Source organism: Uloborus diversus, chromosome 1, assembly GCF_026930045.1.
Source record: "Uloborus diversus isolate 005 chromosome 1, Udiv.v.3.1, whole genome shotgun sequence".
NCBI lineage: Eukaryota > Metazoa > Arthropoda > Arachnida > Araneae > Uloboridae > Uloborus > Uloborus diversus.
This window is the reverse complement of record NC_072731.1, coordinates 140,748,158-140,774,639: the sequence shown is the minus strand read 5'-3', so window position 1 is coordinate 140,774,639 and position 26,482 is coordinate 140,748,158. Positions and strand designations below refer to the sequence as shown.

Genomic DNA, 26,482 nt, shown 5'->3' with positions numbered 1-26,482 from the left:
TTATATATATGTTGAAATAAAATAGAGGTCGTCTCTTGACTCAGAAAATTGGTTCATGTCTATTACTTATTAGACGTAAGATCCACGGAAAAATACTGCGCATAGCTTTTAAAGCTAACAAAAGCTAAAGACGGATCGTTTATTATTGCAAACCAATTACACACATATGCAAGCAAACAGATTTATTGCAACGGATCAAGCTAGGTTGAACCAAAAAGAGAGGGGAGGAGAGCAGAATTTTTTCAAGACTAGTCCGGACACTCGTTTACGCGCATAATTCGAGTAGATTTTAGTACGTAGGGTAGATCTAAAAATCAGCAAGTAGCGAAGATCTGATGCACTGAAGCAGCAAGTAGTGCAAAATTAAAAATCAGGTTTCAGCAAGTTAAATTTTTGTGGCTTTGAAGATTTGATGTCATTGAAACGGGGGAGAAAGAAAGAAATAGGAATATCTAAATGTAGATTTTGCACTTAAGTTAAAATGTGTGCATTTATCTACATTCAGTTAATCATCACCAATTTTTTTTATTTTAAACTTGTGAAAGGCCGCAGATAATTGGGAGTTGGATATATTTTATGCAAATAATTATAAACAAAGTTCTTCAGTTTTACAACATAGATAGATAGGGGAGGGGGGTTCTCCAAGAGATCAAGGTTCAATGTCACATGAAAAGAGGCTTAATACTAATTCAGAAGTATTAACTAATGATCTTGAAATGACAGGGCCAGATTTGGAAGTGTGGAAGCCCCGGGGCAACGAAGGGGTGGAGGTCCCTAACCGGAGTTTGAAAAGATCATCATATTTTCGAAAATATATGATACTCTGATACATATCTGAAAATTTTGATATATATGTATTATCTGATATTTTCAACCCGTGAAAGTTGATATTTCGTAAAAATTTTATTGTGGGGGCTCCTTTGTTGTGGAGACCTCGGGGCAGTAGCCCCGCCTGCCCTCCCCTAAATCCGGCCCTGTGAAATGCAAATAATAAAGCTGGCTAATTAGTTAAAACTAAATTAAATGTTTGATTAAAATTCAATTGACTAATTAAGTTATTTTCAGTCTATAACATTGATACATATTAAACTAATATCAACTATACGGTTTTTACTGATTTGAAATATGGAGAAAAAATTTTATCACACCAGGGTCTCTCAAACATTTAGTTCTGTTTTGAATATCAATTTCTACACATAAAAAGTTCATAATTAAAAAAAAAAAAAACAACCATGAGTAATACTTTGATCTAATTTGAAGAGGAGGGAATTATTTGAATATTATCGATTCAGTTACTATTGTGGTCAATAGAGAAATTTGCATCATTATAATGCTAGTCAACTTTACTATAAATTTGCAAATAAATATTTACAATGAGCATCCTATCAAGTTAATGTTTATATGTTTGGTTATTTAAAAAATAAATGGACCACTTTGTAATAAGCTAAAAACTATGAAATTGAAGAAAATGAAATATATCCCCCAATCAATCAACTTACTTTGATGGTGGAAAGCTGAAAATCTTCCCCACTTTCATTATACACTATCATGACACTATCATTTGCTATATGTTTCTTTTTCTCATTTCTCATAGGATCATTCTCTTTGTTGAACATTAAGGTTGATACATGGAACACAACTGGAATAAAATAAATAAAAAAAATAAACAAGTATCATTCAGTCACTGGCTTGGCAGCCACAATTTGTTTTTGCAATTGGAGACAAAAATATTGCTTGAAAGTTAGCAAGCAGAAAAAGTAAGTAGAGTAGATGAGAAGAAAAGAGAACTTCTTTTCATTCAGACATTCTGCTTTACAGCAACTCTAAGCTGCATAATGTTGGGATTGTTTCGTATATTGAATGTATAGTACAGCTTTTCTAAATTAATATATGACTTTGGCAACGGCTACATTCGGAAACGCGCACTGATACCACTACAAGGGTTTGGAAATGTAATCAAATGATTCTTGGTGCCACTGACTAGCATTTGAAAATGCTCTCGATTACTCTCTGGCAGTTGAGCCAGTTGCAGCCACTCTCACTCCAGTCTCGACGTGGTTAGCGAGATCACCTGGTATTTTTTGGCCAATCTGATCGTGTTTCAAGTTTTACTCTGTGATTGGAGCATCGCCTGCTGCTGAACTTGAACTACTGCATTGTAACCATGATTGTTGGGAAACACAGCTGTTCTACCGGGCTCACCAGAAAAATTCCAGTGATGTTATAACTGCAACGTGACAAACCACACATGCGACTGGGTAGGTGTTTCCGAACGTAGCCAATGTTTACCTCTTTTTAGGAAGTTCAGTACAAAATAGATGTGTTATTGGCTCAGATTCAAGCAGGAATACTTTTGCAAAACTACTACAAAAGTCCAAATTCAACACAGCTTCAATTATCCTTCCCTACCGAAAAAACTTGCAAACACTGTGAAGATCATACCTCAACTTATCAGAGCCAGACTGTATTTTTTCACTAAACAAAGATTAATGATTCTTAAATTTATTTTTTCCTTGTTGAAGAAACATTGTATTGGAATTGTGATGTTGGGGAAACATTCAAAATTTAACTTTTTAGCAGCTGTTCCAAATTTGATTGAAATATTTTGCAGAAAACTTTTGTTCTTTTCCAACCATTGAATTGTTACATTAACAGAACTCATCACGAGAAATTTAGATTTGATAATCGCGGTTTTAAAAATGTGTACCGCATTTGACAATGATTTTTAATAATGATGTTAGATACCGTATATACTCACGTATTAGTCAATCTTGCGTATAAGTCGACCCCCCCCCCCACTATTAGGAGGAAAATCGGGAAAAAAACGAAAATCCGTGTATAAATCAAGCCCCTACTTTCAGAAAAATCGGGAACGTTTTGCCGATAATTTTAAATGTAAATCTCTTAAAAAAGATTAAAATGAAATGCAATGAACATTTCTATGCTAAATAACTTCCAATTATTGTTCTGCACTAGAAAGGGTTCACTTTTGCGATCGCAATTTTTGTAAAGGGTTCGATTTTGCTGTTATGATTTTTGTTACTTATTGCTTTTAATTTTGTTTAAATATTTTGCACTGTAGCATCATTATACATTATTTTTAAAAAAAATGAGCATTACTTCACGATTATCCGAAAAATTATACAGCGATTCCCACACTTTAAGAGCAGTTGGCCGTTTACTATCATGACTTAGTCTTGATTTCTCAATCAGACCATGTAAAATAATAGCAGAATGTATAAGTATTTACTTCTATAGCAACTGCTAAAAAGGGTTGCACTAAAATCCGGAAAATGCTTATGTTTTCAAGGGTGTTTTTTCCAAGAATTGAACAGGAAAATTTTTTGGAAGTTTTGCCCCACGCATAAGTTGACCCCCTAACTTTTAACTAATTTTTTGTATTAAATTTCTCGATTTATAAGCGAGAATATACAGTACCTAAATAGCAGAATTTTTCTTGATTTTTTAAGTAGACTTGGCACAAAAGATACATTTTTAAATAGTAGTATGCATTTCAGCACAACAAAAAAATGCATATATTAATGCCTATTATTTGAAAAATGCCAAAACTCATGTGAAACATAAGTAAATTACGGTCTTTTTTGAAGACAATGTTACACACATGAATAAAAAAAATCCACTGAAAAGTCTATACAGAAGATTATAGGAAAATTGATGGAACATTTTATTAAAAAAATCTTCAAAAAAAACAAGTTAATTTTTTTCAGATAATCAAGTACTGTCCGTTATTGGTTCTGAAAATTTTAAATCTATATAAATAAAACAGAGAATATATATGTATGTGCGTATGTTCCCCATACAAATTCACAGTTTACATCAGATCTCGACCAAATTTGGCAGGAAAGTACTCAGGCACCCTAGAAGGAACGTAGGGGGGGGGGGGGGCTTTCAAACGGCAAAAAAGAACCAAACCATTCGAATTTTAATTTTAGGGCCCGAAAATGGCATTAAATGACTCTTTCTACCTGAAATAGTTATCCGATGAGTTCAAATTTAGTGCCATGCGAAAGCCCGCAAAAAAGACCCAAAGGGTTCTTCCATTTCCTGCGAGTTTAAAAAAAAAAAAAAGGGCTGTAAATTCACCGGGAAAAACTAAAAAGCACTTTTAAGCCTAATGGAATCCTATTTTCATATCGGAAAACTATTGTTTGCGGGATCTCATTTTAAGTTAGCTTCCAGAAGGTTGCCACCTTTTTTTTCCTTGGCTGTAACTAAATAAAAATTTGTTTTCGTTTTGAGGTAAAAATTTACCCTATTGATTATTATTTGGTGATTTATCTCTTTTTTTTTTTGTACTGCCAGCATGGGTGCAAAATTGGTGATGTGTTCAAGACGGAAATTATTTTTAGCACCCCCCCCCCAACTATGCGCTCTTAAGCAAAAATTTAGGTGCATAAATTTTTAGATTTTAACTATGCCAGTTTTGGAATCTGTGTTTGATTTGAATTTTAAGTTTTTGACTTTCCTAACAACATGAACTTGGTTTAAATTATAATATTTAAGCGTTTTGACATCGTAATTCCAAAAAACTAAAATAAACCAACAATGGGGGGTTTTGGGGTTCTCCTCCAGAAATGTTTTTTAAATTGAAGTCCAAAATTTTTCAAACTGATAGTCCCAAAATCACAATATTGGACGACCTTCAAAAATATTACAGAAAGACGGGAGGGGGTGCTCTGGGCTCTCCCCGAAATTGAAGCTTTTAAAACAAAATTGTACTCCCTCTTTCATAACGTTTGTACGCCTTTCGAATGCATTATCGAAGGGATGGAGTTCAGGAACTCTCCTTTGGCAATATTTCGATATAGAAGTTCCAAATCGCAATTTTAGATAATGTTGGGTAATGTTAGGGGTAAAAGCGTTCGGGGTTCACGGCCATTAGTTTTTCGCCAATCGTAAACATTTTTATTACAGCAATAAAATTGCTTGGGACATAAGATTTTCACTTTGGCAACATAAATCAGTTCTGATCGGAAATACCCAAGGTAGCACCAACAAACCAGAAAAAAAGGAAAAGTGGGGTAATGGCATGGGCGATTAATGATTTTGAACTGGCACCATTCCCCCACACAGTCTTCATTTGAAAAAGAATTCTTTTATAAGAGGTGAAGAAATTAGCCATAAAAAATCCACTTCAGTGAAGTAGATACATTTTTTAAACAAGGTACACTTTCCAATATTCATTAATTTAAAAAAACGCAATAGCGGAACTGAATCCTCACCCCTCGAAACACATTCCTCTTAAGGCACTCAAATATAGCTTAAAGTGGTGTTTTAAATATTTCAGCATCGAAAAATTTTCAGAAGAGAACTCCCGAACCCTTTCCTCTGAGTTCACCACAAATATCCTAAATTTGAGCTTTAAGGCTTTAGTTTCTATTTTTTTTCTAAGAACAGCCTCCCCCCATACCTGTATACATGACTTATGACCGCATAAAAGTTTTAAAACTTTAATTTCGTAAACTTTTTGAAAAAAGCGTCCTACTCCCTTCTCCTTAAGTCATCGAAAGATAGCCCAAAACAGAGCTCTTCAAATTTCAGAAACGGAAATTTTTTGAGCTGGCCGGTGAAATACCTGACCCCCCCCCCCTCTTTGTGTTCATTAAAGGCAGTGTAAGTTTGTGTTTAAGATTTATTTTTCTGTTGAAAGAGCAACTCACTTTCTCACGTCGCCAAAGACAAACCAAAGTTTTAAGACTTCCAATTCAAAAATATTCCGAGAAAAACCCTCGAATCCCCCAACTCTTAACTCACTTAAAAATATCCAAAATAGCATTTCAATCCTTCAGCATGTAAAATTTTTTGGAGAAGATAACCCCTCCCCCCCCCCAAACTCCTTTTCCTAAGTTCACTAAATTTGACTTAAATTTGCAGTTCTCCCTTTTCATCACCGAAGTTTTAAGAATTTAAGTTCTAAAATTTATTGAGAGAAAGCCTTCGAATTCCCTCTTCTTAAGTCCCTCAAAGATTACCTAAAGCTGAGTTCTGAATAATTCAGATTTGAATATTTTTAGGGGAAGGGGCCCCGAACCCCAAAACGGTCTAAACTTGCGCTTTTAAGACTTTTTATTTTTCGCCTAAAGAGAGCCCCCTCTCCTCCTCTTGATATCAGGGTTGGCCAGATTGGACCCAATTGGGTTGAACCCAATGGGTTTTTTTGAAAAAACCCATTTAAAAAAACCCATTATTTAACCCACTTTTGGGTTTTTAAAAATTTTCTGAGAAGTTTTTAAAAACAATAATTAATTTAAATACTTTCACAATTTAAATTTCTTTTTTATTTGTTCTTCACCACAGACAATGGACATAAAAAAGGAAATTTGAACTTCAATAGTATTTCTTAACTCTTAACGGCATTAAAAAAATACTTCAAAGATTTTAAATAAATATATTTAACTTTTTCTTTAACTGGTCAATAAATAACTCAAATTTTCTGGACTAAGTCCTGTCACGTCTGATTTTCTCGATATTTGTAGATTGTACAGAAGAAACTACGCTAGCTATAAGTCTTTCATGTGAATTATTTTCTGCAAACCAACATGTCACAAATCTCAAATAAACAACGTATATGTTTTAGAAATTAACAGGTTTTTCAAACGGTCGAACAGAAAACAGAATAGGATGTACAATACTTTCATTATCTTACAAAAAGTTTAATATTTCTTACTCTGTACACAGAAATAGAAACAGTCAACATAAAGTTCAAAGAAATGTCTTGATTAAGCTGAATTCAGTAAAAAGAGATTTAAACTACTTTGACGTTCTACAGTAGTTCTGCATAACAAAATGAAATACAATAAAGTAAAATGCAAAAAAAAAAAAAAAAAAAATGCAGTAATTAAAAACGAACAATAGATTTTATCACTCGAGAAGTAACTTTGCCCTAACTGTTGGTAATCATGGAAACTAAAAAATCTTAAACTTCACCATTCTTGGGTTTCGTTGTCTTTTTTACTTTTCTTCAGAAAATGCTGAATTTTCCAGTATTTTTACCCCAAGACAATTTTTGTGCTTTGTCCATATACTTACACTACAATATGCTACAAGCACCCCCATTTTCCCTAAAAAAAAAAGACAAAAAAACCCACATTTCTTTTAAAAAACCCAGCTTTAGTTGGGTTTTTTTGGGTTTTATTTAAAAAAACCCAAAAAACCCTGGGTCCATGGGCTTTTTTAAAAAAACCCGGGTTTTTGCCAACCCTGCTTGATATTGCCAAAGACAGCCTAAAAGTTTTAAGACTTCAATTACAAACGCTTTTCGGAAGAGAGAGTCCCAAAATTCCCTTTCTCCTTAGAAATTAAAGTATAGCCTCAAATAGTTTTTAATACATCAGCTACAAAACATTTTCAGGTTAGAACAACAAAACCATCTCTCATCAATTCACCAGAGATTGCCTAAATTAGTGTTTTTAAGACTCCAGTTTCTGATTTTTTTTAAAACCTCCCCCTCCCCACTTTTACATCATTAAAGACAGCCTAAACATTTTTGACTTTTAAATTTTTAAGAGTTTGCAGAGGAAAAATCCCGAAACACCCCTAGCTTTAAAAATTACTTTCAATTCAGTTTTTCGATATTTTATTCTGGAGCCCTTGAGTACCCCCCCCCCCCCTCTCTTAGATTGTCCAAGATACAAACGTTTTAAGACCTCAGTATTGTGGGTTAATTTGTGTACTTACCCACTTTGCAAGAGCAGCGTTTCTTCTCAAATTCCTTCTGCCGTTATTTTTCTTGTTTCCTTCTTTCTCTCTCTCTCTCTCTCTCTCTCTCCCCCCCCCCCTCCCACGCATATTTCCATCCTAGCGAGTGTTAGATTAAAAGACATTTGAATTTGGAGATTGGTCAAGTCTTGAATATTTTACCAGAAACATGACAAAAATGCTGAAACTTGCCCATCGGTGTTTCAAACCAGCTTGAAATTTTCCCCAATTATCTCCAAAGTTCCCATTTTCATTAAAATCTTTAAAGCACCAGATTGTTCCCGTTTTGCCTGGTATGTGGACGCCTTTTGCTGTAGCGTAAACATTTCATCTCGTCAGCAAATCACTTTCAATCAGTGATTCAATTCAACTCTTAAGACATTTTAAGAGCGCACATTGATTTTCATTTATGCGTGTAAGGGTTGCCAAAAAAAAAAAAAAAAAAAATGCAAATGGAAAAAAAAGCAAAAGAATGATCAAAAATAGAAAGAGAAAAGGCTAAATTTTCAAACAGAGATGATTAATTCGATAAATCAGGGAGAATAGTGAGCAACTCCGCGGTCTGCAATGCAGCGAGTTGGAAATAACAGAGCAACCTAAAAAAAAAAAGTCAAATGGCACGAGCCTAAAAGCTACTCCTCTAAAAGGACCTTGCAGACAAAACACGACCGTGGCGGAAAATCGAGATTGTCGATGTAAAATCGTGATTATAGAATGCTCCAGTAACTAAAGTTTTTCTTTTTTATCTTTTTTAAGTAAAAACTGAAAGAAATTGATCGAATTTCGTTCCGTCCCAACCTCTGTCTCGGAAATTTTGTCCAAGATGGAAATCCGTCCTGAGACGGAAGGTCTTGCACCCATGACCGCCAGCAGAAGATAATCAAAAAAGTTGCATTTAATTTGTTCGGGAATTTTTGATTTGACATTTTCTTTCTTTAAGAAAGATTGTTTGGACGGGAAATTTTACATTTTTCCCCCGCCTCTAACTGAAGCCTGGTTGTTGAACATGCGTCACGTTACATATGTTTTATTTTTGAGGTAGACCATGCAAAGCCGGGCAATGCAGCTAGTATTAAATAAAATAAACAATATGATTGGTTATTTTAGCTTTTGACAAAAAACCTCATTGATAAACAAGAATTTTTATTTAAATAACCAAATAACAAGCATGGAGGGAAAAAAAAAAGACTTTAGACATTCTGAAGGAGGTTCCTTCTTACCTTGCATAACATCATCCTGCCAAATCAAAGCAAACTTTCCATCTTCACCTCGTGTATCAAGGCCTCCAAGATATATCTGATGAGGATCTACATCAGTAAGACGAACAAGGTTTCCAAGTCCCCTCAAAAAATTTACGTATCGAGTTGACCCATAGATATTGCTTAATATGGCAACTTCATTGTTAACCTAAGCATACATACATTTTTGTGTATGAGAATAATGCATATACAAGTATTTATCAATTACTTGGCAAAAAAATGTAATGGCCAGTGAATCGATGAGATAATATTTCCTACTATACTATTTCTTCTCGAAAAATTTGTCAATTTATTACAACGATGGGAATTAAAACAAACTTAAACACTTGAAATACAATGGATTAAAATATAATTTCATTTTGGGCATCATTTTAACACACAGCATTGCCTGCATAAGATTTACCCAAAAAAAAAAACCTTTTCTAAATTTATTTACATTCTAGGCTTTTGGCCAGTAAGCCATTAGCTTCTGTCTTGCTTCCCAATATACTTTAGAGTCACAGAATAAAAAAAATATAGCCGTGGGGTCAAAGGGTTTACTGTTCATAGCTTATCCAGAGTAACACAAAAGTTCAAACAGTAGAATCTTTAAGACCAATTTTAAAAAGATGGGAATTCAAACAATCAGTCAATAATAAGACAAAAAATTGCCACAGCACAGGAGGAGGAAAACAAAGAAGCATGGCAGCGCTTCCTTGTTTTAAAAGTAGGTATAGTTAAAAATAATACTAAATAACTGAAAATATGATATTTTAAGAGAAATAGATTTATGACATCAACACCTTTAATTCAAAACAAACTTTAAATTTATTACTGATATGACGATTACAATTGTGTGGGTATGGATATGGTTATGGGCAATATTTTGAATAAGTTGTGATTGTATCATGTTCCATTATTTAAGTTAAACTTTTCCAATTATTGACTTATGAAGAATTTGCTTTTTCAAACTGTTATTTGTGTATGACAATGTTAATTCAAACATCCAGTTTAAATACTGCCATATGTTTTTAATTTTTGATTTTATGGCGATATTATGGTGCTAACATGTTGGATTTTGAAATGAAAAACAACTACAAGTGATTAAGTTTATTATACAGTAGGTGCCGGTTAATGTGATTAAGGTTAATGTTATCATTTGCTTAATGATATAGGAATCATGAAGTCCCGGAACACATGTGTATTAACATGTGTTTAAAAATCGGATATTGTGATCAGTGTTTCGTTTATTGTTATCACTTTTTCGTAAACTTTGTATTTTTTCCCTTATTTTGTTCCTCAATCAATAGAAATGCAAAGGCAAACACTGACAAGTAGCTTCCAGGAAAATAAGTTCCCTTCTTATCAGTAAAGCAGAAGAATTTTTCTCCCTGTCCAGTTACACTAAAAGTTTCACTCGTAATGTTAAACAATTTAGCCATGGAGAAAAATTTAAAACACTTCGACAAATTGTGAATCAACAAAGTAATATAACTAATTTTTTTTCAGTCATTACTTAGTACATTACAAAAAACAGAAAAAAAAAATTGCGACAAGATTGGAAACAAAGTGAAGTTAAGTGAAAACATAAACAACAAGTGAAACCGTGCTGGAAAAGATGGTGAACTTGAATCTGCTTTGAAACTGGTTTCATTGTTGCATTCACTAATGCACTAATTTCAAATTAGATGTTTGAATCTGTAAAGTTGAGACAGTGACAGAGTGTACAAACAGAAGTATGCACAAGTTACATTTATTATTTATTTCAATAATGCAAAAAAAAAAAAAAAAAAAAAAATGTGTAGAAAGATTTAAAAAAAAGATGAGTAAAATTTAAGAAGTATCCACATTTTCAAATAATAAAACAATGAAGTTCAACTAAAAATAAAAGTTACTTTTAAATAACTTTTATTCCTAGATACCTATTTCAATCCTTGTGATTAGTACAAGAAAACAATTCCCAGTATAATAAATGTAGAATTACCTGTCCAGGTCCAATGTATACAACACCAATTTTGTGGGTATCATAAGGAGGTATGTGATCTAATACACTAAGAGCTCGATTATTGGCCTAAAAGAAAAAGCTTAGGTTCAGATTCTTTAAATATAAGCTGCTACAGGAATGTTAATATTTTGATAAACATTCCTATTAATGCAAAACTTTTCGCATAGAGGTAAAAGTGACAAACATTAATATTCTAGTAACACATCAAACATTGAAGACAAGAGAAAAAAATTACCTCAGTTTGTAGCAATAAGAGTGGTTTATGAGTTACAGGACCAAAGCAACTATTGTGAAAGAGTTGTAGGAAAACAAAACTGAAAAAGAAAGCAAAGTAAATATGGAAAAAAAAGACCAACAAAAAGAGTGCAAAAGGACCATGATATATGGTCATTACAACCAAGCACTCATTTCAAAAGGGTTCATGAAAAACATCATACATACTTGCTGTGCTTGTTTTATCTCTGCACAGCGTCAAATAAGTTATTTAATTTGTTTTGAATTGTGCTCTTATTGTCTCATTCTTATATTATTGTTTTTTGAGTAATACTCATCAGCCAAAAAACATCATTTGCACCTCTGGCTTAGAGAAAAAATATGAGTTTTTCCACACAACAAAAATCATAGAGAATGTTGATTGTGGCTCAGCTTAAAACCCTTCATATTTGCTATTATTATTATTGCTTTCATTATTTTTTTAAAACCTGCTTTAACTTGAATTTGAACTACAATATCCTCAGAAGTAAATTTCTCACAAGTGACAACATTGGCAACAAATATATAATTTTCCAATATTTCCTACTTCACAAACTAAAAAAACCATGATCATTGTTCTTAGGATTTAGGCTTCATCATTCACTTTCGGTTAGCTTTGGAAAGTTATAGGAATTTTTTTAAGAAAGGATAAGCTGAGCTGGAAGTCAACAGATGTTTTATGAATCACAAAGATATTGCTTGCTTATAGCAGGTTTTTTTCATTAATAGAGAGTTGTACTGCAATAGATTTGACATTGTACCAATAGAGTATTTCCGATTTTCTCGTTAAACATGTGTTATCGTTAAATCAGGGCTTGTTACAGGCGGGTTCAAATAAAATAATCATGTAAAACAGTACATAAAGCAAGAGCAAAATAACCATTCATACCTTTCTACTTAATAAGTGCTAAGGTTTAAGATATTTAAAATGATGAATTTATACTCAATTGCAAATTAATTATTCTATGAATACAGATGATACAATGTGAGCACAAAATATTTTTACTTCAAGCAGTCAAAAAGCATGCACACTACTTAAAATACAGTAGAAATGAGGCAATTTGTATTTTCAGGCAGTCAAAATACTAACAGTGTAAGCTATAATTACTGTATTTAAGATTAAATACTTGATTGAATAATAAGAGAGAAAAAGAAAGATTGCTTTTGGAAACAGAATGAACTTTAGAATGAACTATACATATCTCCAGTGCCACCGAAAGAGTGCTGTTCAACACCAGCAAAGCAGGTCTATTGGATTAAATATTTCAAAAAAGCTATTTTCCACAGTCTTACCCATGTTGGGCAGAGGAAATTTGTATGCATCTATCTATCTAGAATGTGACCACAATGTATAGGTTGGCAAATTTGGTAAGGTATTATCAAGTCTATCGGTGTTAATTGTTAAACAGCTGCCTACCACAGCTGTTACTCAGATCTTGTGGGCACACCTCGCTAGATATTGGGCAGTAGGAAGACTGAGATTTCATAGTACAGTCTGCCCCTGATTGAACAAACCTCTATTTAACGAATTTCGTGGTTTAGCAAATTTTTTCTCTTTCCCCTGACTAAAATGAAGGCAAAAAATTCTATTTATCGAACAATGAACCCCAAATTAATGAATTATTTTAATAGCCGAATTCTTTTTTGGTGTTATTTGAGTTAGAAAATACTGAATTGTTTTCCAAATGATATGTCCATCATGTCCAAAGCAGAAAAACACTTTTCTTGGAATCAGCAATGTTTGACGGGCGAGGGGGCAACCAAAGAATAGTGATTCTGTTGCAGAAAGTGATAATGAAACTGATGAAAACTGTTACTAGCTTTACATTGAATGGAAATTAAAAACATATCTCATGCAGCAGGCTGTAAATCATTTTTTAAAATATAGGACACTTTTGATGGTTTTTTTTTGGAAATATAGCACAACATTTTCTTCTCTCCATAAAGTCGAAAGAACTATTTCAAGTCAAGTATCAAGAAAATTGTCAAAATCTATTACTCAGCACAATAAAATTTCAAATTTATTAGTGTGTAATAAGTTGCAGAATAATGAATAAAAAGTATACACTTTCTAATTATAGATATTTTTGTGCAGTTGCTTATTAGGGCTTTTCATAAAGTAAGTAATTAAAAAAAATAATAAAAAAAATTGCACCCCAATATTACGAATAACCCTGATTTAACAAATAAAAGTTTCTGTCCCAATGAATTCGTTAAATCGGGGTCCAAATGTATATTCACTTCATAGCTGATTACTTTCTTAACATTCATGTATAATGGATCGTAAAAAAGTCAAAGAAAGAAAGATTTAAATTTTGTTTCTACAAGTTGACCAACTAAAATTCTTAATTTGGAGTAAATTACACTTTTCTCCCAATATCATCTCAACTTCCTTTCATTGAGCACCTTGATCTTGCATGTCATTGAAATAGTAACAATAAAAAGAACTTTAAACATATCTACTTTATTTAAATTTTTAAAACTTGCCTTGGGCTCATACCACTCCTGCGATTCAATTCAGGCCTTTTGACTGAATTATCAGAGCCATTTGGACGACTAGGACTCATTACTGATATAGTATGTCCCCTATCTCTGAAAGAAGACATAGATGCCTGTTGCTGACCTGGAAAAAAATGTCAAGAGCAAGGTTATATCATTGATAGTGGCGAGTCATGACATCTAGTATCACAGGGTGGCGACAGGAACTGAGAAAAAAAGTTCCCTGACTTTTCCCTGATTAAGTTCACCAAATTTCCCTGATTTACGTTACCAATGATAATGGTTTTCTTTTTTGGCTCTACTTGAAATCCATCGAAGGTTTGTATAAAATGCAGTACTTTAAACGTTGTGTAAAGTTGTTGAACTAAAGATATATTTTTTAAAAATGCTACTTTTTTAATAAAATGGTTAAAAAACATATCAAGCCAATTTTTTTGGAAAAAAAAAGGACAAAACAGTATATTACATTTTTCTACAATGGAAAGATTATAGAACATTTTTTAAAAAAACTTTACTTCCAAAAACCACTTAGTATAAGAATTTTAAGAAACTATTAAAATTACTCTTAAAAACATATGTGTATTTATGGTAGAACTAAAAAGTAATTGAAATTATTTTTGAACTAAGTTTTCAAACAGTGTAATTAATTGTTGCAGGAATAACAAGTAATAGTGAAAGAATAGAAGTAATGTAGTTATTCTTATATAACTAATTGACATATTTATGCAAAACAGATGAAACCATTTGACATCCATTCATAGGGAGCTTTTCTCTAATCAAGAACATAGGTTTTAATGAACGAATACAGCATTTTAACAATAAAAAATAAAGATATTTACTTAAGCACACAAGTTAACTCTATTTTAAAAATGATTACAGCATGTAACGAAAAAAAAATCTTAGATTGCTTTTTTAACGAACAACTTTGAAATGCAAGGACAAAAAAAAAAAAAAAAAAGAAAAAAAAAGCAATTAGTTAATTTCAAAATATATAAAAGGAGAATACAACTTGGTTATAAAATTAAAGAATAACTTAAGTCTGAAGAAAAGAAAACCTTTATAATCTGCGGTGACAACAAATAGTATAACGGCAAAAAAAAGTTTTTTTATTGAAAGTTCAATTTTAGCAATTAAATTAAAAACGCGAAGAAGTGATAACTTTTAAGCTTTTATAGTATTAATTCAAAAACCAAAGATTTCTTCTTGAAATCGTGATTACAGTACGCTAATTACTTCGAGGCAATGGAATAAAGGCAAAGGAGCTAAGGCATTAATGAAGGCTTCCTCTTTGCAATTGGTTGTTTATTTTACGCAACATTGAAAGCGTAAAAGGAAATTTCAAGCTAGGTAACTTGTTCACTAGTTCACTGTTTGGAATTTTATTTTAAAATGTATTACTTGTATCATATGTTCTGTTTGACCGTCAATTAGATGGAAAGCCAAACTTCGAGTTTAGAGGCAGAAATGGATGCATCTATTAGTTTTCAGGGATGCCAGCTTTTGCAGATGTAGTTAGCCTCTAAATTAAGCAGAGTCATATTCAAATAAGCGAAACATGCGCATCAAATTGTTACTTTTCCCCTCATTCAGATGGACTGTCTTAACTGGATGTTTGCCAATTATCTGCGGTTAAACTGTATATACAGGGTGTCCACCCTAAAAGTGGACCAATAGCTAATTCCTAAACCATTAACGATAAGCGTATAGTTTCGTTTTGAAAAAATCTTTAAATTGCACAAGGATTCGAAATTCATGAAATTTTTATAAAAAAATCAAATTTTTAAAAAGTTACAAAATTTACCTTTTTATACTGTCCCCTAGTCTTAGCAATGATAATTAGTAAAACATTCCGGAAAACACTAACATTTACAACTAAAAAAACATCACTCTTCTACAACAAAATTGACAGAGTTTTGAAGTTTCAAAAAATCACATTTTTTGAAGATATTATGACATCAGCGAGTGTGCTCTTAGGGGCATGTATGCGAATTGATAAAGTGTATTAATACGTTTAAAATTTATTTTGATTCTTGTCATTGGGAATTCTGATTTTTTTTATTAGTAAGCATTATCAATGATTGAAAAGACTTTTCAAGGACTATTTATAAGCTGAAAGATCTATTTATGATTAAAAGGATTTTTTAAAAATCTTTATTTGTTTGTCATTTTGTTTCAATAATATCTAATTTCCATATGAGAATTTGATTTTAAATAAGGAGTTGAATCTCAAATTTATGCAAAAGGTTATCACTGCATTTAAAGTTACTGTGTTCTGATAAAGAAAAAGAAAAGTATGTTTAAAAGAAAGGGACAACCGTAAGAGTTTGAATTATTTAGAACTTCTGTTATGGTATTTCAGAGGGCAGATGATAATTTCGTAATACTTAAAAAATGTTTTTTTCTTTTTATGCATTATCATTTAATGGTTGTAACGGAAGTTTCTGGCCAAGAAAGAAAAACAAAAGTTGTGCATACGATATAAGCGATGGCTTGAATCTTTCGTTACAACTTGAAATTCTTTTTCTGAAACAATGCTAGACTTTAGGTGTTCTTAAATTTAAATATTCTTATTAGTCTTATTTTCATTATTCTTTCTGAAAAACTGATTTGATTGCTTGCCGTGTTTCATAAATTAATTGACGGGTGCGAATTTTTTTCTCATTTCCATTCCATTCCATTTGTAGAAACAGGAAATTCAACAAGTAGGGTCCGATCACAATTCGTAGTTGCGAGAAACATAATCTGAATTCAAGACATCAAAAAAAAAATTAAACTATCTTGAATTTAAATTATGTTTTTCGCAATCACCAATTGCAAAAGCCTATTCGTTGGGTTTCTTGTTTCCACAAATGAAATGGAAAATTTGCACCCATCATAAAATTGTAACTTAATTTTCTAGAATAAGTAATATGATGTGTATTTGTAAAAAAGAAGTAGTGATTAGGATGCGGTAATAAAGATTTTATGGCCGATATCCACACGTACACTTATCATAAAGGTATCATCACATAGGTGATTTTTCTTTTCTGAAAAACGTAATTTTACACACAGAAACCTTTTTTTTTAAATGTAAAATCTGCCTGTATTCAGCTCTGAAAAAAAATATGAACAAAATAAAACCACAGATGATTTGTAACTATGACGACGGTAATTTTTCTTTCTAAATCTATATATATATATAAAAATGGAGTTTGGTAAATTTGTTCCCTAAGATCTCAGAAACTACCCGGCAGATTTGGCTGAAACTTTCTTCGTTTGTTCAGTTTGGTACTGGGAAGGTTTATAGACCAGTTTGAAAAAAAATCCGATAGATAGTTCCCTTTTTATTCTAACTTTAGTCCCAATTTTCGCATAAATGCCCCAATATGGGGGTGGAAAAAAACGTGCACATATTAACATTATATGTCCATCGAAAGCGCCAATTTTTCTGCTGAAGATAGCATCTGTTCGAAGTTTCTAAGTTGTATAAAAAACGAGTTATGAGCTTTTTTGTTCCCTGTTCGAAGGCTTTCATCAACCCAAGTCATTATTTAGTGTGTCATCTCAACTCCCAAGAATTGTTGTATTGCTGAATATTTTTGCGTTTCGTCTGACTTTTTGAGGCTTTTCTCAAGTCAAATCTTAAAGTAATGTTTTTCCACAAGATTGGCTAAAAATAAATGGATTTGGCTGATCATTTTACTTTTAAACGGAACTTATGTAATTAATAGTTTATTATTATTTATGCTGATTGGACACTTGCTCACTATATCCAACCAACCAGCAGAAATATCGCCAGAATTTTTTCAGAAAGATTTCAGTAGCTGATGCATTTTGCAGTTTTTTCCACTGTCGCTGTTTTTGAGCCCAAAGACTACGTAATAATGTTTCTCAGCTTTCACCATATAAACAAAATATCGCCAATCAAAGATACTTAAAAAAATTAGGCAAATCCATAAACCGCACAAAAACTTCCATTAATTTTTCTTTTTGCACGATTTCAAACAATTGCCAAATTTTACTACTTATTTTGGAAACATTTCGCATGAAACCGTTTAGCGCCATTTTTTTTGACCAAAAGTATCTCAGCATCTGGCAACAATATTTTTATAATAAAAATTAGTAAGGAGGGGGAGTATTATCGAAAGTGTCCCGAAATGATTCTCGCAAATTTGGTAAGATTTTAACCCGCACCAAGTTCCCACAAAAATTGAAATTCCCAAAATAGCTAAAGCAAGTGTAAGGGGAACACGGGCGGCTACATTTTTTAAAACAGTTCATACATCAATAGCCATACAGAGAAGATTTTAGATTTAAAAAAAAAGTACTAACAGATAAATCTTTTTAAACATGTAAAGTTTAATTTCATATTTCGGAAATTCTTCAAATTTGTAGCTTAAATGTCATGCTTTCGTTTCTAATTGAATACTATTTTGTTCTTTATACTTATTGCTATTTTAGTTTAATGAGTAAGGAAGAAGCTCGATTTTTAATCACGCCAAAAAGATTTGTTTTTAAATTCTTTCGCTTAAAACAGAAAAACAAGGGCAAGTAATGGTTGTTACTCATAATTATTACTGACCCAGGCAACGCCGGGTATTTTTGCTAGTAAATATTAAAAAACAACCGTCGTCATGGCAGTCTGAAAAATCAGAGCAACATCAAATTTGGTCAAATGAGTATAATAAGCAACTCGTGATTGCCTAAAAAAGCCCCCGACATTAAACAAAACATTTTTTTGAAAAAAAAAAAAGAGAATATAATTGTTTGAAAAATATTATTTGATTTGAATTTTAAAAATAATGTCCATTTACTTAATGATATTCGGGGAATGGAAATTAGAGGTTCTTAAAACAAAACGATAAACCACTTCGAAGTCCCCCCCACCCCCTTCCCTTAAAAAAAAAGACTGAGCATATAAATAGCACTTGCTTAATCTTTTCAACCGTTAATATTGCCCCCTGATGACAAGAACCAAAATGAATTTAAACCATTAACACACTTTGTCAATTCGCATACATCCCCTTAAAAGCTAACTCGCTGACGTCATAAAATCTTCGAAAATCTTCATTTTTCAAAACTTTATAACTCAGTCAATTTTGGTCACAGAAGAGTAATTTTAGAAGAGTGATTTTTTTTAGTTGTAAATGTTAGTGTGTCCGGAATGTTTTACTAAATATCATTGCTAGTACTAGGGGACTGTATAAAAAGTTAAATTTTGTACCTTTTTAAAAATTTGATTTTTTGACAAAAATTTCATGAATTTCGAGTTTTTGTGCAATTTCAAGATTTTTTTCAAAACGGAACTATACGCTTATCTCTAACGGTTTAGGAATCAGCTATTTTTCCACTTTTAGGGTGGACACCCTGTATATTTTCTCAGTTGTATAAGTCTTTGAATTCAGTTAAAAAGTAAAGAGGACGGTACAGAAAAGAATTTTGATAAATATACTTCAATTGACAACAAATGTAAAGGGTAAAGTTTACTTTTCATTATTTGATTTAACTATTTAAGAAATATAATGCAAAAATTGCACATTTTTAAGTAAATAATCTTTTAGGGAAAAAAATTAGTTCTATGTCATTTAAATATATGTACATGTTATCTGGCCTTTTTTTACAATGAAAAAAAAGAGGACAACAGTAATAATACTCACATTCTATACTGCTTAGAACTTTAGCTGAACTTGGCTCACACATATTTTCTCTAGAAAAATTTAGCTCTGCGACTTCACTTTTAGAAGGCAAATCTAATTTAAGAGCACCCTTTGAATTTAGAATTTCTGAGCTCTCTGTTGGAAAAATAAATTAAATAAATATTACATCAATCTGCACCAAAACATCACAGAAAATGAAACTAAGGACTACATCCTGTCAATTAACTAGAACAATCGATCTTTATGTTACCCCAGAAAATTTACTACACTACACGAACTCAAAATACATGATTGAAATTTTTATGCCAAATCTAAATCACATTGCTTAAAATTTGTTTTAAATTAAACTTAAAATGATTGTTTTTGTGCCTGATGAAACAGGAAGAGAAGCATCATAATGCTTCAAAAGTGTAATAAAAATACAATTTTTTGACACATTTTATACTTTAGGTTGTTTTTCTTCATGACATATATTTTTTTGTATAACTCTTTTAAATAACACTTAATATGCGGACACTAGAAACAAAAATCACTTACACAAAGTTCTAACTAATGAAACATATAAAGTGAGCACTGAACATAAAAAAAGCACAATTGAAGGGGGAAAAAAACAGAGAGAGAGAGAGAGAGAGAGATAAAGTCTAATGATTAATAATTTTGTTCAAACACTAACTGCCTGAACAAAGCAAGAAACAAAGAAATAATTCAGGACAACATTACTTTTTATGTTATTAAAACTTTACAAATAATATTATTACTTCACTCTTTTTTCTTCCTTTGAATTGAGAACTTACTGTTTAGGGGGAAATCTTCTTTTATAAAATTCTCATTTTCCATGCATTGAGACCTTTGTTTTTCAATATCATTAGCGAGTTCTAATCTCTCATTTTGTTCATTTGCAAGTTTTTCATACTGCAATAAACCTGTGTTCATATCAGGACTAGAATTTGTACGCCGTACAGGAGGGTTAGGTTTAGAGCAAGGCAGTATCTCTATAGCACCATCGGATGCTTCCCCTATAGAAAACATGAGAAAGCATTACACATAAAAATGAATTAAAATTATCCCCAACAAATTTTAGAAGAATACAGTTTGAAAATAGATTAAATTAAAAATGATCTGCACAAAAAAAAAAGCAAAACTTCATTAGAATGTAACATAACTTTCACTGGTACGTTGTATGTTCATGCATCCTTATTAAACTGCTTAAAAACAAATAGCAGGTCATAAAATATACTACATTAATATAACAAATATATTCTAGTCTTTGTGAATTAAGTTTAAAATACAAATAAAACTTACGCAAAAGAACTAGTCCTTGGTTGTTAAGCTTGAAGCCGGGGAAAAAAAAGAAAACCTTTACCTTTAAGTTAGAAAATGAATTTTAGGATATGGTAGCAAGAAGACAACTAAAAAAACTCCAAACATCCGTTTTTATTTTTTATTTTGATCCATTAATAAAAAAGCTTTGGGGTGACCATGCTCCATTCTAATGCCACACTTGCTTGAAACATAAGACAGAGGATTAATTATTTGGTAAAAAATGATGCCAAAAAATACATTTACATTTCTTAATGCGTCATAAACAATTCTTTGTAACTGTTACAAAAAAAAAGGGTTTTTTTTCTTAAAGTTTTACATTTTCATTTAATTATTACAATTTTTTTTACATCATAATAAATGGTAAGTCTGCTTATTTAAGGATGTTTCTTGCTTATTACCCACATTTTCAATTTTCTGGATTGCTTTGTTAATCCAGATAAAAGATGTTGAAATACATTGAAATTTTATAATTTGCAATAGAGCAGGGGCTATCAAATGTATTATGTTTAGCTACAAACCATGTTCAATGCGATATTAATGAAATGATACGCAGTGGAATAATCGTGTGGAGAAAAATGAAAATATAGATTCAAGAACTCCTATGGATACCTAGCAGGGACTAATAAAGTAGATCTCTTTCCAATAAGATAAAACATTTTAAGTGCAAATGATGAAATGGAACACAGTTAAGCTCCAATTAAGCAAAACTCGGACTATCCAAATCGCTTTCAGAATTTCAGACCAAAAAAAAAAAAAGTTAAGACGGAAAAGCACTGCAAATCACAAAATAATGATACTGCTTATGCGCTCTTCCCTCCGCAAAGCTAGAGTAGGGACAGCATGAACATAATTTGGTTGATGAATTACTGTCTCATAATGCAGTGAGTTTTATAATTGACTGTGGTCCGTCGACATGTGGTCAGCCTAAGCTACCCATTAGTGTTCGCTTTGATTAATCAGTCAATCTTGCAATACATACATGCAAGATGGATTCAATTACGAGAAAATTTAATCAATTACGAATATGATTACAAGCCTGAAACAAGAGGATTGCAATTACGATTATAATCCTCAGTCAAAACATAATTACGATCACAGCAATGATTAGATTATGTAAAAAGTGTAATCGATTACAATTATGTTATGCTAATTATGATTTTGATTATGATTAGACTCGTGGGTGGGGGGGGGATATCACACACACACAGATACAGTTGGCTGTTTAACGACGGCTTTTCACAGTCACAGATAGTCCACTTATAGTGTTAAAAGCATTCTATTTGAAGACGTTTTCTACTTGAGAACGATTTTTCGTAATCCCTTGAAAGTCGTTAAACAGAGAGCCAACTGTACTTTTATATATCTGTATATATAAATATTTTTCTCATTGCACATTTGTGTGAACAACGTCACAGCATTGTTGTTTTTTATTTACTAATATTGTAGAGATGACCAGGTCCTATTTATCGCACAGGCACCAGGGGCTGGTGTCCAGGGCAGGATATTTCTAAAGGGCCGAAAATTGTTCCATAATATCATCTTTTTTTAAATTTATGCCAACATAAATAAGCATTTTACAGGAAGAAAATAAACTGACTTTTAATTCGGGATTTGTATGTCTTCAATTGAAATTTTCCAAAAGTGTCAAAAGAAAAAAAATGCAAGGACAAGCAAATGCACAAGAACACTAGCACGCTTTATAAGGGTTTTGTGGCATGTGGTGCTGTTGGTTCTAATAAGATGCCCTTTCAAAAATCTGGAGAAAGAGTCTGAAAACATGCGTTTGTGCATTTGATATTGTTTTCTTTCCCAGGCATCAGCTTCGCTTACTTGCCTGCCTGCCATTGCTGTCATTGACAGATGAAAAGGAAAATTGATGACCAATTCTAAAATCTGGGAAGACAGAGATGTTCCTCTCAAAGGCACCTACGGGCTACAAAGCAAATAGAGCTTGTTTATGATCCTGGTTTAAATAGCTGTTAACGACCTCTAAACAGCAAAGCCTTAGGCTCTAACTAAAAAGCTTGAAGTTATGTTTCTATTGAACTCTTACATTTTTTCCATACCATTGTAGAATCACAACTTAAAAGTTTTCACTTTCAACAAGTCAGGATTATACGATTACAAGGCTAAATTACGATTAATTAAATTAGATTACAGTTACAATTATGCAAGAAACACTTGATTAAAACTGCGATTACAGGCTTGCGAACGTCCCATTGCCAGATTATGATTACACAAAACTGTAATCGATTAAGCTGATTATGGTTACGTAATCGACAATTACTCCACGATACAGCAATTATTTAAAAATCAACACTTTTTTCGTAAAAAATCCAGTTATACAAATTTTTGATTAGCGGAATGGGGACCAGTCCAAATCGACTTGGATGATTGGAGTTCTATTGTACTAGCAAATGTGTGAACAACCACCTTCAAAACAAATCATACCCACAAGTTAAAGGTTAATATTCATACCTAGTTGAGACTCATTCAAATCACTGTACTCCTCTTCAGTTGAAGGAAGACTGCTATCTACATCAAGGTCCCTATTTTGTGGTAACACTAAAGAATTAATGACAGAAAGAGGAAATTCCTGTTTACAAAAGAAAAATCTTGCTCAGTATGAAGTGTGGAATCATTGCAATCAAATTAAAAACATTCAAATAAAGAATACAAGAATGTTACTGTTTCAAAAAATAAATAAATAAATAAATAAATAAATAAAAATAAAATAAATAAATAAATAAAAAAGCCAGTTGAAATATCAATGACATTTGTAGAACTAAGTGTTTTATACATTTCAAAAAATAAATAAATAATAATAATAATTTTGTAAAACATTCATTGATTGAAGTTGCAACTCAGCTTTCAAAGACTTTATTTAAGATATCAAAATAGAAATTCAAATATTAGTGATGAGCAAAAAAAGTTGCCAAAATGGAAAATTGTCTGCCATATTTGACCAAAAAAATTTCTTTTTCATAATGCCAGTTTTATAGTTTTTTTTCCCTTCTTTTGTAAGACAGGATAAAGTTGATCATATTTTATTTCAATGAATAGTTTCAGCTTTTTTCAAACAAAAGTCTTTCAAGGTAAATTTTTTTAAAAACAAAATTGAGTTTTTAAATAATAACTAAGCGATTTCCTGAGTTAAGATACTCCAAATGAGCTAATCTGAAATAGGCGATATGTCACTGACTGCTCTGTATAACACAATAGGGCTCAATTGATACTAGAATGGTTTTGAGGAACACGGAAGCGAGTTTTCTTCAATGCAATTGACTCCAAAATTGTCTCTATGTGAATCTTATTGAACAACAATAGGTTCACTTACTGTAGCTCATTTGTCCTTCAAGCATCAATATCAAAGCCACAGACTTCATACAAAAGCTAGGATAACATCTACTGTAATCATATTATGATATTAAAAACACACATTGGCAACATTTTGTTGAAAGTATGCTCAACTTTGTGCAGGCTCTTATGAACTCAAGACCTGTCCCATGTTGTTAAGCAAACCAAAGACATCATGTTAAAAGTTAAAGTTAGTGAAGATAAGGCTCTTTTATATAGCAAAAGGCAGGGCCAAAATGTAACTTGGTAAAGAATTTTAACGTTTTGGTTGATTATGCTAGATGACTACATTTGAGTTCAGTAGCTTTTTCATTTGCATTCATGATCCATATAGGTTTCGTAAACATAAAAAAAAAAAAAAAAAATTCTACAAATTTGGGGGGGGGGGATTTTTGAGAACGCAACATTTCAAATTCCTTCTTAACTTAAAAAAAATAAAAGCCTGGTTTAATTTATTGTAGCAACTTTGTAAAAACAAGACAAAGCCAAATAATTATTTAGTTTACAGATTATAAGTTAACTAATTACATTTAGCTTAAGTTAAATGCTATGTTTGGTTTAAGGTTGCAAAAGAGTAATTATTTACTGGAGGAGAAGAAGGTAAAAAAAGTTGATTCTGTATCTTCATCATCCAAGATGTATTTCCAGTTGGCCGTCTAATATGCACTTCAGCCCAACTAGTGCACCAACAACTACACAGATGCCCACCTCTTTCTTCTCTTTCTTTCTCTAAAAAAATAAAATAAATTTAAATCAACAATGCATAAAGTGCAACACTAAAAAACCAAAGCTGTGCAATTTTTTTCAAGAGTTGAGTTTAACACAAACATACTTCCTAAAGACCATTCTCCATAAGAACTTGCAGCTGCCTGGCTATCATTAGGAAAGTAAGTAGTATGGCGACGACTGAAAGAAAATAAGTTACAGATTAAGTGCAAAACATAAGATTAAATATAAAAGTGAAGACTAAATGAAAGACTAAAATATCTAAACATAAAAAAAGTGAGAAAAGAACTAATAAAAAAAATGGACAACATTTTCTGCTATTTTAGACTTACTGGGATAAAGAACCCGATGAATGATGTCGAGGGAAATGCAGAAGAATGTCATCTTTAGTTTGATTGGCATTTGTAAACATTTCTCTAGACAGTGTTGTATTCCTTCTCTGAATAGCAGAACGATGACGCTTTCTTTTGGTGTTAAAAGTTTCTGAAGTTTCAGATCTAGAAGCTTCTGGTTCAATAAATATTGAATCGCTTTCATCTGGAAGTATAAATAATACCATCAACAATGGGAAAAAAATCAAATTATAGTATAAAAAGAACAGAAAAATAATGAAAACAATAACGTTTTCTCTAAAAAACTGCCACAAATGATAAAAAACTACTTTTAAAGCATGCAAATCATTTAGAACAAATTCATTCGTTATGAACAGGGATGTGCCAATAAATATTGCAAGGTTTCCTTTTATTAGGAATTTTAAATTACTTTTCCAAAAATTTATTAATTTTGTTAAATAAACTGTTTTGTCTATGATGCAGATGAATTAACATAAGATCTGAAAAGAAGAAAAAATATTAATTTATTAAAAATTAAGCATAAAAAAACTAAAAATTTTAGAATTAAGGGAATTACTGCCATGCAAATGAATGTCAAAAGCTTTGAAAGGTGTTTTTGTGTTCATAAGTAATGAGAATTGTGGATTTTGCAGTTGAATCGCTTTTTGTTAAAAAGACTTCAGGTAAATTTATCAAAATGAGTTTGATATGGTTTCATATTGTTTAAGATAGCTGCATTGGTTTGTGTTAAAAGGGCATTTCTAGCTGAATCTATAGCTACACAATAAACTGGTAAACATCATGGCTTCTGTTAAAGGGACATAAGTCAAATTTTAAAAATGAATAAAATAATGATTTAAATAAAGAAATAAAAAAGTCTTGCATAGCGCAGTACAAATTAACAGGGTTACACGAGGAACACCTGTACATCATTTTCTTACCAGATTCCAAACTTTTATTGACATCACGACAAGATGAATAGCACCTTTCACATAAACCATGCTTGAAAGATTTAGTACCACAGCCACTAGTTGTAATAGAAACAATTTTATTTCCAACAAGCCAGCTATTTTTCTGACCTTTCTCTAATAAGAATTCAGCAGTTGGTGATCTAGAAAGAAAAAAAATGATACTTTACTTTTCGCTAAACGAAAATTGCACCTTTAGGCACATAAGACACTTTAACTGAAATGTTTCATAATTTAAATAATTTTACCAGTTATAACTTTACGACTTAAGGGAAAACAATTCACATCACAAGAGGAGTTTAAAGCTGAAATTAAAAAACTGCACATTTTGTGGATCTTCCAAATTTCTATTTTCTGGATGGATTATAAAGGTACGAGAAAGGAAGGTAAAAGTAAGAAGCCAAAAGAAGATAAGTTTAAAAATAAA

General features: G+C 31.7%; 1 protein-coding gene across 1 annotated transcript in view; it reads right to left on the bottom strand.

The window, feature by feature from the left end:
• Window positions 1-26,482, bottom strand: part of LOC129221656 (tuberin-like) — a 165,904-nt gene that overhangs the window by 37,725 nt on the left and 101,697 nt on the right. The window contains exons 27-38 of the mRNA XM_054856184.1: window positions 26,029-26,198; window positions 25,088-25,292; window positions 24,862-24,935; window positions 24,616-24,758; window positions 23,151-23,268; window positions 20,144-20,365; window positions 19,350-19,484; window positions 13,702-13,837; window positions 11,198-11,276; window positions 10,942-11,028; window positions 8,940-9,126; window positions 1,500-1,639 (exon numbers count right to left, since the gene is read on the bottom strand). Of these exons, the coding sequence (XP_054712159.1) occupies window positions 1,500-1,639; window positions 8,940-9,126; window positions 10,942-11,028; window positions 11,198-11,276; window positions 13,702-13,837; window positions 19,350-19,484; window positions 20,144-20,365; window positions 23,151-23,268; window positions 24,616-24,758; window positions 24,862-24,935; window positions 25,088-25,292; window positions 26,029-26,198 (1,696 nt within the window). The remainder of the gene's footprint in view (window positions 1-1,499; window positions 1,640-8,939; window positions 9,127-10,941; window positions 11,029-11,197; window positions 11,277-13,701; window positions 13,838-19,349; window positions 19,485-20,143; window positions 20,366-23,150; window positions 23,269-24,615; window positions 24,759-24,861; window positions 24,936-25,087; window positions 25,293-26,028; window positions 26,199-26,482) is intronic.